At 51.0% G+C, this 13,624-nt stretch overlaps 1 protein-coding gene across 1 annotated transcript; it reads right to left on the bottom strand.

The window, feature by feature from the left end:
- On the bottom strand, positions 1 to 12,402 carry MCM2 (minichromosome maintenance complex component 2). Its single transcript, XM_056501851.1, has 16 exons — positions 12,364 to 12,402; positions 11,730 to 11,917; positions 11,010 to 11,185; positions 10,153 to 10,416; positions 8,934 to 9,153; positions 8,477 to 8,684; positions 7,674 to 7,808; positions 7,304 to 7,495; positions 6,112 to 6,205; positions 5,338 to 5,588; positions 4,966 to 5,092; positions 4,640 to 4,752; positions 4,262 to 4,504; positions 3,309 to 3,491; positions 1,952 to 2,107; positions 1 to 1,052 (listed from the first exon to the last, which is right to left on the bottom strand). Exons 1-16 carry the CDS (start codon positions 12,367 to 12,369, stop codon positions 942 to 944), a joined length of 2,667 nt encoding a protein of 888 aa, XP_056357826.1. The 5' UTR covers positions 12,370 to 12,402; the 3' UTR covers positions 1 to 941.
- Between the last annotated feature and the right edge of the window lie 1,222 nt (positions 12,403 to 13,624).

Raw genomic sequence — 13,624 nt, 5'->3', positions numbered from 1 at the left:
TATTGGAAAACAAATGTATTTAAAACACACATATTAAGAAAATTGCATGTGAACACTGAGCCCATCCTGTCCTCCCTGAACACATCCAGCTTAGGCCTCCTCACTGCCATGCCCAAAACCAGCACTGGTACTTCACCCTCAACAAACTGGTGTGAGAGGGTGTTTAGGTGTCAAAGGTAGCACTTGGATTCAGTTGTGAATTCACACCTGCTGACAGTTACACAGAGATAACACCCTCCAAGGCAAGGGAAGCCTCTCCACTCCAGCTTCTGGAGATTCCCCAGCACATACTGAAGAAGTTTTCAGTTCCCATACACATCACCATTAAAATCAGAAAGAGCTATGTTTTGTTTCAGCTCTTATCTTCCTCTGCCTCCCCCCTCCTCCCCTGTAGAAACCAAGTACAAGGTCAACCCATGTGGGGACCTGGGGAAATGTCAAGTGTCAGGCACAAAGGCCTGGAGCAGAGAGGCTGGCTGGTTCATGGAGAGTTGAAAGCAGTTTCAATTATCACCCATCAGGCTGTAGAATGACCAGAGATGGGAACAGAGAATCCCTGAGGGTGCTTGCAATCCAAGGGGGATGGATAATGCTTTCCAAATGCTCCCACTTGGGAGCAGAGGAGCCTGTAACAACTAGTGACAAACAAACAGAAAACATGCCATGTATATCGCCAGCAATTCTCTCCCTGCCGTGCTTAGCTACAAGGCAAAACAGTGAACAAAGTTGCTAAACAGACTTGACAGGGCATTTAACTACTTAATTCTGTTCTATTTACAAGGTCTTCAGCAGCTCAGCACTCCCTTAATCCATAAGGCACAAAGCAAGCAGAAGGATGTGCAGCCTAGTCCCTGCAGCTCAGGATCTCTGTAGCACTCCTGGAGGGCTGGAAGATGGAGGTCTCATCTCACAGAAGCATGTGGCAGGCTCTGCTGCCAGCCTCAGAACTGCTGGACAATCAGCTTCCTCTTCACATCCCGGCTGAACCTGTTCATCTTGAACACTTCACTGTCATAGAAGGCTGAGAGGTTGTGGATGTTGATCTGCCGAGCCTGCCAGGAGGAAGAAGGGAGAGGTAAATGTTTATTTAATCAAAGTAAGAACCACGTGGTTTTCCACAGCAGAGGCTGCATAATATTTGACAGTCAGCAATCTCTGCTTTGCTCAGCAGGAACCAGAACTGCAGCAGCAGGGGAGACTTCAGGTCAGGAGGAAGGAGCATTGGCAGTGCTGAGCTGAGCCAAGAGAGGATGCTGGCTCAGCATCTGCCTGCTCTCAGCTTGTCCTTTACTTCCACCAGAGCTAGAATGTAACTCCTATCCCAAAGCCCCCTGAACCTCATCTAGTGGGAGAGTTTTGCAAGGGAGACATCTGACTGGGGGTGCTCACCCTGGCAACACCAAGCTGTGGCTTTGGGAGCAGTTGTTACTCTGCACATCTGATGTGCAGAGCAGAAAAGCACTAATCCAGGCATCAAGCCCTGCTTTAGTGCCAAGCAAGGTCAATACTTTGCACAGAAAGGCCAATTCAGAAGTGCAACCAGGATGAAGATGCATTAAGGAGGAGGAGGCAAGTGAGCCTCAGGGGGGATTGGAAAAGTTCATACACAGATTTATCTGCTTTTTGCTTCTTCAAATGCAGATGCCAGGGAACTTGAGTTCTCGTTCACCTGCATAAAGCACCATACTGCAGGATTTACCATTCCAACCCTGAAGCTTTATGGGGGTGTATGAGAACAGAGAGGCAAGAATACAGAACTTCCAAACATCCAAACAAGAGGAGCAGATACAGAGGAGACAATCCTGATGCTGCGTTATACTAACACCAGGATTTTTAATGGCATCATAAGGCAGGAAGGGAAGTTAGAAGTCTCAGATCTCAGAATGCCTCTGGTTCTGAGGCTGCAGAGAGCATGAACCAGTCCCAGAGGCAGCTGGTTGTAAGCCCATACCTTGTCCACCAGGTCCTTCTCTGGGACTTCTATGGTGTCTTGCTGGGCTCCGTAGCGGTTCCTCTGGTACATCACCTGCTCTGCCACCAGCTGCTTCAGGATGAACAGCAGCAGCTCGTTGTTGTCTCGCTTGAACGAAAGGTAGCGGGAGAAGGTCTGGCAGGGAGGATGAGATGAGCCATGAGCATCAGAGGAGTGATGCACTGCAGTGCCCAACATCAACCACCCCCTCCTCCCACAGAGCACACAGGGAACCAACTGACACTGGTGTCACCTGTGCTATTTGTGTATCTCAGTGACTATGGCCTTGCCAAGGTGCCGCCTGCACATGCAGTGGCAGCCCTCTGACAGCCACAACTCCTCTACTGACTGCTTTTATTCCCATCTGGAATCTCTGTAGGGGTGCTGGTGCCTCTTGGGGCTAGCAGTGCACTGCTGTGGAGTTGTGCTGCCCACAGGGACACAGCCAGGGGAGGGCTGACCCTGGGCACTGCACAGAGCAGTTTCCCTTAACCCAGACTGCCCTGTGCCTCCCCAGCAGACGCTCCTACTTGGCTGGCTGTTAGAGGCCAAAGAGAGAGGCCACGAGTCATCCAGACAGAGGGCAGACACTCAACAGTGGATAAATGCCAGTGTGTGGCCAGCCAAGAGCTGTTTGGAGCCAGCCCCTGCTACTCAGAGAACAGGGCAGACTGCACACTAACCCAGAGTGAGTGCTACCCTGTGGTTAACTGTACTCTGAGAGCCCAATAAAAGCGTGAAGAAACAAACTGCCTGCTTGGCTTGATCACCTGGCAGCAGCAGTGGCAGGAGCCCAGTGCCAAAATAGCAGGGAAAGTGTCAAGAAAGAATAGACATGGCAGTGCTTTTGACTCAGAGGCTCAAGGTACACTTCCTTCTCAGACCCAACAAAGACATTGCCTCACCACAGACTAACAAGGGGCAGTCACAGAATAATGCCTTGTTTGGGGTCCCTCCTCAAAGGCACCCAGCTGGAGCTGTTTTTATTGCACAATGATTAAATTATTTCAAGTATCCACTCTGCTATGGGAAAACCTGGAGTCAAGCTGGTAAGGAAACCTCATCTGACTGTGAGTGTGGTGTGTGTAGCTGTGAAGTGGCTTGATCCCAGCTCAGGTGGTGTTAGTGTGACAGCCAGAGTGGCTCCTGCACGGTCAGACACGGAACTTCCTCGACACTTCAGACCCACAGTACAGCACTTACACAGCTCAGCCTGCACAGGGCAGAGCCCTGCAGAGCATTAAGTCTCCTCCCACAGCCAGGGCAGGGCAGGGAGGCTGCAGCTGAGCCCACGGGCCCTGGGGTGCAGCCCAGCCCCGGCGCGGCGGGTGCCCACCTTGCGCATGCTGCGCATGACGCTGAACTTCTGGGTGTCGATGAAGCTCTCCAGCATGACCCTGATGGCCATGTTGACGTCGTCCTCCACCACGTAGTCGCGCAGGTGCATGCGGGCGTGCGCCTCGGCCATGCGGATCATGGACTCGATGTGCCGCACCGTGATGGGGATGCTGCCCGTGGCCTGCGGGAGGAGCACGCGTCACTGAGGGTACAGCACAGGGGCCCTCTGGCCCAGCATCAGCTCCTGCCACGCTGCACAGCTCTCTGCACCTCAGAGGTGACTCAGGACAAGAAGGCTCTGCCACCTGCTGGCACAGCCACACAGCCTGGCACAGCTTCCCTGCTCATCTGAGCTCAGCACAGTGCAAGGGGGTGTTGTAGGGTCACTCTAACACTCTTTAGGGCCTTTCCAAGATTAGCAATCCAGTTTCCCCTGGATTTCCTATTTTAGGAGTTAAAGAAACAAAAAGCCAATCAAAAAAGGTGCAGTTTTCCTAAGCTCAAAAAAATCTCCCTCATACCTCAACAAATTCCTCTTCTGCTTGGAGAGCATGAAATGATCTTGAGACATGATCCCATGGACAAAAGAGAAGGGCATTTCTACAGATAATGGCTCCCTGTAATGCATCAGGAGCATGTGGATCTGAGCGAGTGCACACATCTCCTGTGGGCCTGCCAGACTGGGTGATAACAAAAGGACTTTGCCATGGCAGGCACTGTACACGTGTCCAGTCCATCAGTCCACACATCACTAACAGGCGAGACTCTGCACTTAGATGAAGAATCATCTGTTCAGCAGATGCTGCAGGATCTGCCTGTCTCTCACAAAACAGTGGCACAGACTTTTGTGATGGGAATGGCAAGAATGTGTCAACAAATGCTGGAGCAGTCTCACGCTGATTTGCAGCCTAGATACATACAGCTCTTCCCTCCTTCCCTCAGTATTCTCACCATAGACTCCTTCCTGAGGTCACTGTACATCCTGGCCACCTTGTCCTGGTCCATCTGGTTGAGTTTGGGGTGGACCTTCTCTTTGGCGTAGATGATGTATTTCCTCAGGATCTCTTGAGGAATGGGTTCAACCCCATAGGTGTTGGGAAGGATGACCTCATTAGTGTCCCCATTCACTGCCTCCTTGCTGCCTGGGTGGTGCTTGACATGGCTGCCAACAACGAACCGGGCAAGCATTTCATCCTACGAGAGAGCAGTGCACCAACAGACACTGAGCACACTCAGTGGACAGAAAAAGCCCAGTGGGCAGCTGCAGCTGAGCATCCCCAGAGCAGCAGTGACGCCAGCACACGCTCAGACCCCTGGCACAGCCCCTACCTGCACCGAGTCCACTGTGTCTCTCACCACGCACAGGATATCGAAGCGAGAGATGATGGGCTCCGTCAGGTCCACGTTCTCCGAGAACGTCAGCGACGGGTCGTACCGCCCACCTGGGTACAGACACTCCACGTCAAACAGGCTCCAGGGCTGGAGCTCTGGAGGAAGGACACACCTCCAGTATGCTACCAGACTCTTCTGCTTGCTTGGTCTCTGCCCCAGACTTGAAGGAACCAGGCAGAGGGAGGGGAAGCTGTGCCACAGCTCTCACGACTGTGCACTTACAACCAGAGCCTCAGATGGTCCTGTAGTCTCTCAGCACTCACCTATGGGATTGGCAGCAGCAATAATGGTGCAGCGAGCTTGCAAGGATGTGACAATGCCTGCTTTGGAGATGGAAATGCTTTGCTGTTCCATGGCTTCGTGGATGCTGGTCCTGTCTTGATCATTCATCTAGAGGAAAGCGAGAATGATTTACAGTGAAATTATGTCTATACCCCACTGCCAAGGGCAATCAGCTCCAGATGCTCTGAAAAGGCAGCAAACTGCACTATGGACCAGAAAGGGCCTAAGCAAACTGCAGGCACTTTGGTCATCTGGGAGATGTCACCATGAGCTACAGTGTGTCCTCGGAGGACAGAGGTTACAGCTGGTCACTTCACAGCTAATCCTTCCCAGAGAGATGAAGCTGAGCTCACCTTGTCAAATTCATCAATCAGGCAGACACCTCTGTCAGCCAGCACGAGGGCTCCTGCCTCCAAAGTCCACTCCTTGCTGACTGGGTGCCTCTGCACATAGGCTGTGAGGCCCACAGCAGAAGCACCCTGGCCAGTGGTGAAAATTGCTCTGCTCGACGCCTTCTCTACGTATTTGAGAAACTGTGACTTTGCAGTACCAGGGTCTCCACACAGAAGCACATTGATGTCACCACGAACTTTGTGTTTGCCACCTACAAAAGCAATGGGAAAACCATGTGGCAGCTGAGTGCATGGCTTGGCAGCAACCCTGCCCTGAGCACCACAAAGCTGAAGAGAGGGCAACCAGCAGGCAAGGCAACCAGTTTAGAGGAAAGTTGAGGGGGAAAGAAGTCACTTTTGGACACAGTCATCTTTGTAAAACACTCTCTTAACGTTGCTGACACATCCTTCTAAGGAGATGGTAGCAAATCAGGGTGCCAGAAGATCAAACCTCTAAAGAAGCATTAAACGTGACCTCCTCAAGGAGGGATAAAAGCTTTCCTGGGTTTGCAGCAGAAGCTGTTTTCAGTCACAGCATTTCTACTATCACACCAGAGTTTTCAGTGTGATAAAACAGCCAGTTCAATCACAGATATCACTCAGCCTGCTAAACCTTGTTTGTTACCAAGCCACACAGACAACTCTAACCACTCTTGTTGCAATGGCACAGACAAACCCCAGTCCCTTTGCTCTCCCCTGAGTGAGGCAGGACCAAAGGACACAAGTGACACTCACCTGGGTTTTTGGGCTCTCCACCAAAGAGAGCTAAAGCCAAGCCTCTCTTGATATCTTCATGTCCATAAATAGATGGGGCAATGCTGGCAAAAATCTGAAAAGGAAACCAGAGTTGTCCAGGGAATACCAGCTCTCATTCTGAACAGAATCTTGCAAGAACATCAGCAAGGTGCCATATCTAAATCTACTCTTAAGATACTGCTGTCTCCAAAGAGTATTTTATTATCCAGGGTGTGAGGGCTTTTTCAATGGTAACGACCCCACTCACTGTTGCCTAAAGGAGCTTCACAAAAATTCTGCTCTTGGGGCACAGCAGATTGTTTAGTCTGGTGCTGGAAAATGCTGCCACTGCCTCCACAACCCTGTTGTACACAAGGCACATCACAGTGCCTGTTATCAGCTCCTGTAAAGTTGGAGACCTTGATCAGAGGCTTACTCAGTGCACAGGACAGTACCTGAATGGGCCATGAATTGTCATCAGAGTCAAACATTACGAACAACTGGGTTATTTTCTCAAGGGTATTCTGAAAATAACCTGATCCTGGAGACTACTCATGTTAAAACACTCCTGGCTCAACTGAAGTTGCTGCATCCACTGCAACAGCAGTCACTGGAACAACAGCACACCCAAGGCAATAGAGAAAAGTTCCCCCATCACAGAAATTAAATCTGACCCAGGTCAGGTTGAACATGTACCAATTCAGGAGCTTTGCTCTTTCAAGCATTAGATTCAGGTCTTAGCACATAGAGGAAGCAAAGCTAAAATCTCTACCACAACTTAAGCTAAGCAATAATATCCCCTTCAGGGGACTGGAGATAGTCACTGGCCTCACAGAACACTTCCCTACCTGGCTTTCAAGACACGGGAGAGAAAACTCATATAAGCAGTGTCTGGATGTCTCTCACCTGTCTTCTAGCCCCATTGTGATGTAGAAGGCTCAGAGAAGGAAAGGGTGAAACAGAAAATTTGACCTCCAAAAGTACAAGGGCAGTTCCTTATTTACTTCCCTCCTATAACTGACTCTCATCAACAGCTGTCTGAGAGCTACAGACCATTGAGAGAGAAATGGGATTTCTGGGCTCCTTTAACCACTGTTTGGCCAGCTGACCCATTTCATTACTTTCTGATCCAGCTGCCAGGTGATGGCAAGCTATCAACAAGGAAAAGAAGGGATGCCTGAGGCTGACCCACCTTCTCCCCAATTTGCTCATCCTTGGACAGACCCACAATCACTTTCACGTCTTCATCAGTCAGTTCCCCAACAGCCAGCTTGTTGTCCTTCTTGGCAATGTGGTTGGCCAGGATCACAGTGGCAAACACTGGGAACCCGTTGGCAGTGTTCAAGGAGCCATCATAGTTGTTGTGGTAGATCCCTGTCAGCTCCTGGGAAGCAGGAAATGCTGAGTCAGTTCCTGCACAGTACAAAACAGCCCCCTCTCCATTCTAAGGTAAGGCTCCAATGCATCTGAGGACAACCCTTCCCACATCCCCACAGATGGTCTTGTGATGTCAGAATTTAAAAATACCCTGTGCTCTCCCAGCAGTTGAACAATGTACTCACAATCTCATCTCCTGGCTTGCAGCTGTCCACCAGATCAGCAAGCAGGATGGCATCCTTGGAGCGGGGCAGCCTGCCTGCAGCCACCTTCCCAGGGCTCTCCTGGATCTTGATGCGCTGGTAGTTCTGATACACTGTCTGCAGCAACAAAACCAGTCACCCAGCAGGCACCAGCATGGCTTTTCACAGCATCTCACAGTGAAGGGCCATTCCAAGACTTACTGTGCTTCAGTTAGAAGACTATGGATATGACAGGATGGAGGTTGTGAGGAGCAGTTCCAGGGTGTGATAGAAAATAGTGGGGACAGGAAAGCACTTTGCTGCATCTCAGAACTGTGTTTCAGCCTCACAGTCCACCCAAATACCAGATCAGTTCCTGGGAGAAGAATGCTCCACTTGTGATGGTTAGAGGTATCAAAGCAAAAAATGAAAGTCAGGAGCTCCATGTCAATGATTTTGCTCTCTGGTTTCCTTAGCTGACAGGTCAGGACAGACCTAACCTGGGAAGGAGATCTGGACAGTGTGTGTCTGCATTTCTAATATAGGAATGAATAACTGTGCCACAAAGGTGATTGTGGCAAGATTCAATCCAAACACCTACAGTGCGGCAATAAATTACTTTTGGTTGATAAACTGAGCCATTCAGGTCAAGAGGTGAAAGAGACCTCAAACAGACCTATCTTCACAGCCCCCTGGATACAGCAGAAGGCCCCTCTCCCCACAGAAGCTGTTCAAAGGGTGGGCTGTGAGGAACAGGCAGTGGAGAGGATGAGCAGCCACTCCCACCCAGGCAAGCACAATCTTACCTCTTCCATGTTGATTTCAAATGGGCCAAGAGACTGACACTCAGGGCAGGAACCGGGTTTCACCTCCTGGTTCTGTGACTGGAAAAAGGGTCCTAGGATGAAGTTGCACTTGCTGCAGTTGTATTTGACCATGCTGAGCTGAGGCAGGACCCCTGTGCAGCTTGTCACCACTCCACTGGTCCGGATCAACTGATTCAAGTGCAGCTGCCTGAAGAAAGACAGAGATATTCTGGATGCCTGCAGGGCACAGAAGGCAAAACACCCTCCAGAAACACTCTTGCTGCAAGGCACAAGTTTACCTCAGGGATGCTGAAAGTTCATCCTCACTACGGTTTCTTCCTGTGCTAAGCTCAGCTAATCTGTTAGACTTACCCAGAGGTTTATCTCCCAGGTGAGTCCTGAGCACCCCAAGGCCTAATGCAAGCCCCACAGGCACTGCTGGAAGCTCTGCTCTTACCTGAGTGACCGCAGCTCTTCCACCAGAGGCAGGTGGGAGATCCGGACATGGATCTCCTGAGCAATACGGTCATACTTGGGGTACATGGCCAGCACCACTTCCTTGGCTGCTTCATCAAAGATCTTCAGCATCTCTGCTGGGGCCTCAGGCAGAAAGTAGGCAAGGACATGCTCCTGGGCTGCCAGATCCTCGTAGTTCACCACCAGACTCTCTCTGTTCTCTTAAGAAAAAGATGGGGTGAATTGTAATTTCAGCCTGTTCACTCCTCAAGGAGTGCGCAAAGGATAGACAGAACAGACAAGCCTGTATCCTGCAGGCTGAAGTTAGTAGAGCTCTGCACCTTTTCTGAAGTTTAGAGGTTAAAATTTGAAAATGGGTGAAAAACCCTTTTATTTCCCTCACAAACTCTTCATCAGTACCAAGCTTGTGATTGCTCCTCTCCAGTTCTACACAGATACTTCCCAGGCTCAGTGTTCCTGAAATTCAAAAGCCTCAGCCCAATACACAACACTCTCAGAGACCTCCAGGAAACAGAAGTTAATAGGAGAGACATTATGCGTGCTGAATGGCTGGCAAAAACCTCCTTTGTCTTATGTTTGTGGAAATGGGTGAGACAAATGCCTTTTATTTCCTAGCTTTATAAAACTGATCCTGTTCCACTGCTCAAGCTTCTGCTAATATAAAGAAGAAATACAACATGAGCTGTTCCTAGATGTGACAATTTCTGCTTTTAAAACTCATCAATGACAGCCTTAATGACCACTTCTCTGGCAGTGCCTAGTCAGAATATACAAGGCTACAACACTGACACAGTTTCCAAAGTCACAAGGTCTATTTGTGTCCCCTTGCTGGATAATCCAGTTTCCAGTGTGAGAAAGTAACTGGTGCAGACAGCAAGCAATTGTTGTCTCTTTCAGATCACAAACTTGCAGACCACTGTCTGCTGCCCCACATATTCTTCTGCTAGCATTTATACGAAATGAATATTAATGAGGAGCAGACGCCAGGGGCCTTCTAATTAGTCAGCCAGAATCAAAGAAGACAGTAGACATGTTTCCATTATTCATTTATCTCCATCAGCATCAGCCTTTCTTAAAGTGCTGATTCAATGTCTGGAACAAGGAGGGCAGGCAGCAAAATGTCCACCTCTGTACTGGATCACCACAAAGTACCGTGACCCACATAAAAAAAGGGAGAGCCTCCAACGACCCAGCCCTACCTTTGCACATGTCACTGATCCTCTCCTTGAAGACATTGTGCCCATGGTCATCCACATGGGTCTTCAGGAAGTTCTTGAAGCGGTGATAGATCTCAAGCCGGGGAGCTGCCATGGACACCCACTCCCTCACTGAGTGCCCCTTCATGTCTTCCAGATTCTCAATGCTCTCAATCATGTCTTCATCCTCCTCTTCCATGCCCTCAGCAGCCCGCTCCGCCAGCCGCCTCTTCCGTGCAGGGCGGTCTTCATCCTCATCATCACTGTCTAAGGGTGGGAGGAAAAACTGTTCAAGACCTGGGATTCCCATTGCCACTCTATGGATTAGTCACAGTGGGATTGCACAGGCTGTGGAAGTAAAAAGGTCACAGTCTGGGACACAAACCAAGGGACATCCCAGGCCCAGCCTAAATCCAGTTCTAACTTGCTCCTACATCTTCCACAACATACCTAATACTTTAAGGGTGTGAATTTGAAGATTTGTATGCAGCAGCACACATTCAAGTTCATTGATGCACTGACCAAGGAACAAGCTTAAAGTGCATCAAAGGCCCTTCCATCCAGCCCACAAAAGTCTGTACAGGAGCACCAACAAACTCTACAGCATATGCTTGGTAGAATCCCAACCCTTTGATACAGGCCAGGATCCTAACTTTGTCACAGCAGTAACCAGAAGGACACCAAAGGACACTGAGGAATCCAGCCAAGCCCACAGCCAGTGATTTCATTAAGAGCCCAGACACACTGGAGCTCTAGAGACCTCCCTACTGGGAGAGCAGTGAATACCCAGCTGCCCCCACATGGCTAGGTTGTTCCCAAGCACCCAGGGCGGCCCAGCTGGCACAGCTCACTGCACCTACCGTAGAGCAGCCCCCTCCTCATGCGGCCCATGCCCTGCTCCAGCTCGCGGTCCCGCTGCCGCATCACTCGCTCGGCGGCTTCCCGCTGGCTGGCAGTCAGCTCCTCCACATCTTCATCATCCAGGGCCAGCCCCTCTGCCTCGTACACATCCAGCTCTGGGATGGGCCGGTAGTCCCTAGCACACACACACAGAGCAGGCAATCAGGCCAGGAACGCAATCCTGCAGCGCTTCTCCTGCTGGGCAGGTGTCAGACAGTTGTTCTGCAGCAGGACAGAATGGTACTGAGCAGAAGGCACTTCCCAGGGGAAGATGCCCTGCAGTAAAGGGCTCCAGCAGCATGGTTAGGAATGCAAAGGGCTCCAGAACCATGGTTAGGAATGCCAGCATTCAAGCCTTTGTGTTGTGAAGTTCACCTTGCCGGCAGGCCTTGCTGAGTTAAACAATATTAAAATTCATGCCTGCAGAAGTAAAGAATGCACATCACACATGCAGGCAGATCCTGGTTTACCCACCCTGGACCATGATAGCACTTTGCTCAATTCTCCCAGGACTCAGATGACACCATTCTCTGACCTTTCTCATCGCCCAGCAGTTCTCCAGCCCCCTCACCCCAGCTACCAGCACAGCAGAGGGACAGCCTGAGAACTCCCTCCAGGCGGCTGCACTGACATCTCCCAGCGCCCCACCGCCGGACACAACCTCCCGAACATTTCCTTACCTTTCCATCCCTTCCCCAATGAGCTCTTCCCCTTCTTCCTCCTCTTCGGGGAGCCCCTCGGTGCCCAGGAGCCCTTCGGACTCATCCTCGAAGGGGGGCAGGTCCCGCCCGGGGCTGGACGTGAAGGCATCGCCGCGGCGGGAGCTGCGCACGGGGCTGGTCACCGCAGCCTGCGACTCGGAGGAGTCCTGCCGGGACAGAGGGAGGGTGAGGGATGGGGGCCGCAGGGACAGAGGGGCCCGTGCCTCCAGGGGCCCTGGATGCGGGCCGCGGTCACAAGGGGGTGTACGGATCACCGATGAGTTATAATAATCAGCCCTCCTCGCAAATGACAATGGAAACAGTGGGGGGGGGGAAGGAAGACAGGGGTAAATCTATCCTCCGAGCCCAGCCGGGGCGGAGGGAAAGGGTCCGATCCTGCCAAGCCCGGCTCGCTCCTATGCGGCGCCGGGAACGCGGGAAAATTCCCTCGGCGTTTCGGGAGCACCCCCAATATCCCCCGCACCCCAAAATCCTCTCTGCACCCCGCAGGGCCGCAGCGCCAAGCGCCCCGCAGCGGGGAGCACCCGGGGCCCGCAGCCGCGGGGGCAGCACCCCAAATGAGCGGCTCCCCCGGCCCGGCACGGCCACTCACCGCCATCACCGCCGCTTCCTGCCCGCCGGATTCCGCGCCAAAACCACCCACGTGGGCAGAAAAGCGCGCGAAACCTCATGAATAATGGATGAGGGGCGGGCCCCGCCTCGGTGCGAATATACATGAAGGGGGCGGGATTCGGGAGCGGGCGGGACCCGGGGCCACCCCGGCCGAGGGGGCCGGCGGGCGGCACTGGCAAACTTTGGCAAACATTTCCGTCTGGGCTCGAGGGGAGCCCGAGTTACGGGAGAGATCCCAGTGTGGATTCCAGAGCTCTCGCTGCCTCTTCGGCAGCAGAAATCAAGCCTGGCTTGACCGGGTTTGCCATTGATCCAGTTCAATTATCTTTTGTTCTGATTCTCGCTGAAAGGACAAGAGGTTGGAAGGAGTTCTGGCATTTTGTGGTTGTCGTGGGTTTTCTTTTTTTCTGTGTGTGTGGTTTTTTTTTGTTTTTGGTTTTTTTTTTTTTTTTTTGTTTTTTTTTTTTTATGTTTGTTTGTTTTTTGGATTTTTTAATATTGTTTTGGGTTTTTTTAATCTTTAATGGTTTCTTAAATATTTTAGTCTTTAATGTATGTGCTGAAAGTAGTAGGAAGCTGATCAGAGCCATTCTGGAGAACAGACATATTTGTTTCTCCAACTGTTCAGTGCAGCAAGCAAATGCCATTTGTGAGAGGAACTGAAGAAGAGCACCTGTGCCATAGAGACTGGAAGAGGAATTTAGACAAACAATCAATGGGCTGATGTTTGTAAGGAGGTGGAATGCCTCAGGGTCTTGCCTAACAGCAGGTGGTTTGGATTTTGGAGATCTGCATTCTCTGAAGGGTTTCTGACCACTATTTAGTATCAGGCTATTTCTGCTCTTGCCTGGACTGAGATAATGACCCTGAAACAAGAGATACCAGAAGCAAAAGTGACTGAAGAGGCAGCTGACAATCTGAAATGGATCTTCCAGGAGCCCAGCTGGATGATTCAGGCTGGTACTAATATAGCAAGCGCATCATGATATAAATAGGAGAGTGGCTCAGCCTCTTCTCTGTGACACATGACAAGGAGCTGGTGAGTGCTCAGAGTGAAACAGAGACAGGATACCCCCAAGATGCTCCACCTGTAGGTTTCTAGAGACCACCATGGACTTGATGGTCTTAGAGGTCACAGAATCACAGAACCATGAAGATCAGAAAAGATCCTCAAGGTCATGGAGTCCAACCCAGGGTTAATCCAGCCCTGCCAAGTCCATCACTAAAAAATGTCTCTAAAC

The sequence above is a fragment of the Oenanthe melanoleuca genome, chromosome 12 (genome assembly GCF_029582105.1).
Source record: "Oenanthe melanoleuca isolate GR-GAL-2019-014 chromosome 12, OMel1.0, whole genome shotgun sequence".
Taxonomy (NCBI): domain Eukaryota; kingdom Metazoa; phylum Chordata; class Aves; order Passeriformes; family Muscicapidae; genus Oenanthe; species Oenanthe melanoleuca.
The sequence above is the reverse complement of the archived record's forward strand: the minus strand, read 5'-3'. Positions and strand labels throughout refer to the sequence as shown.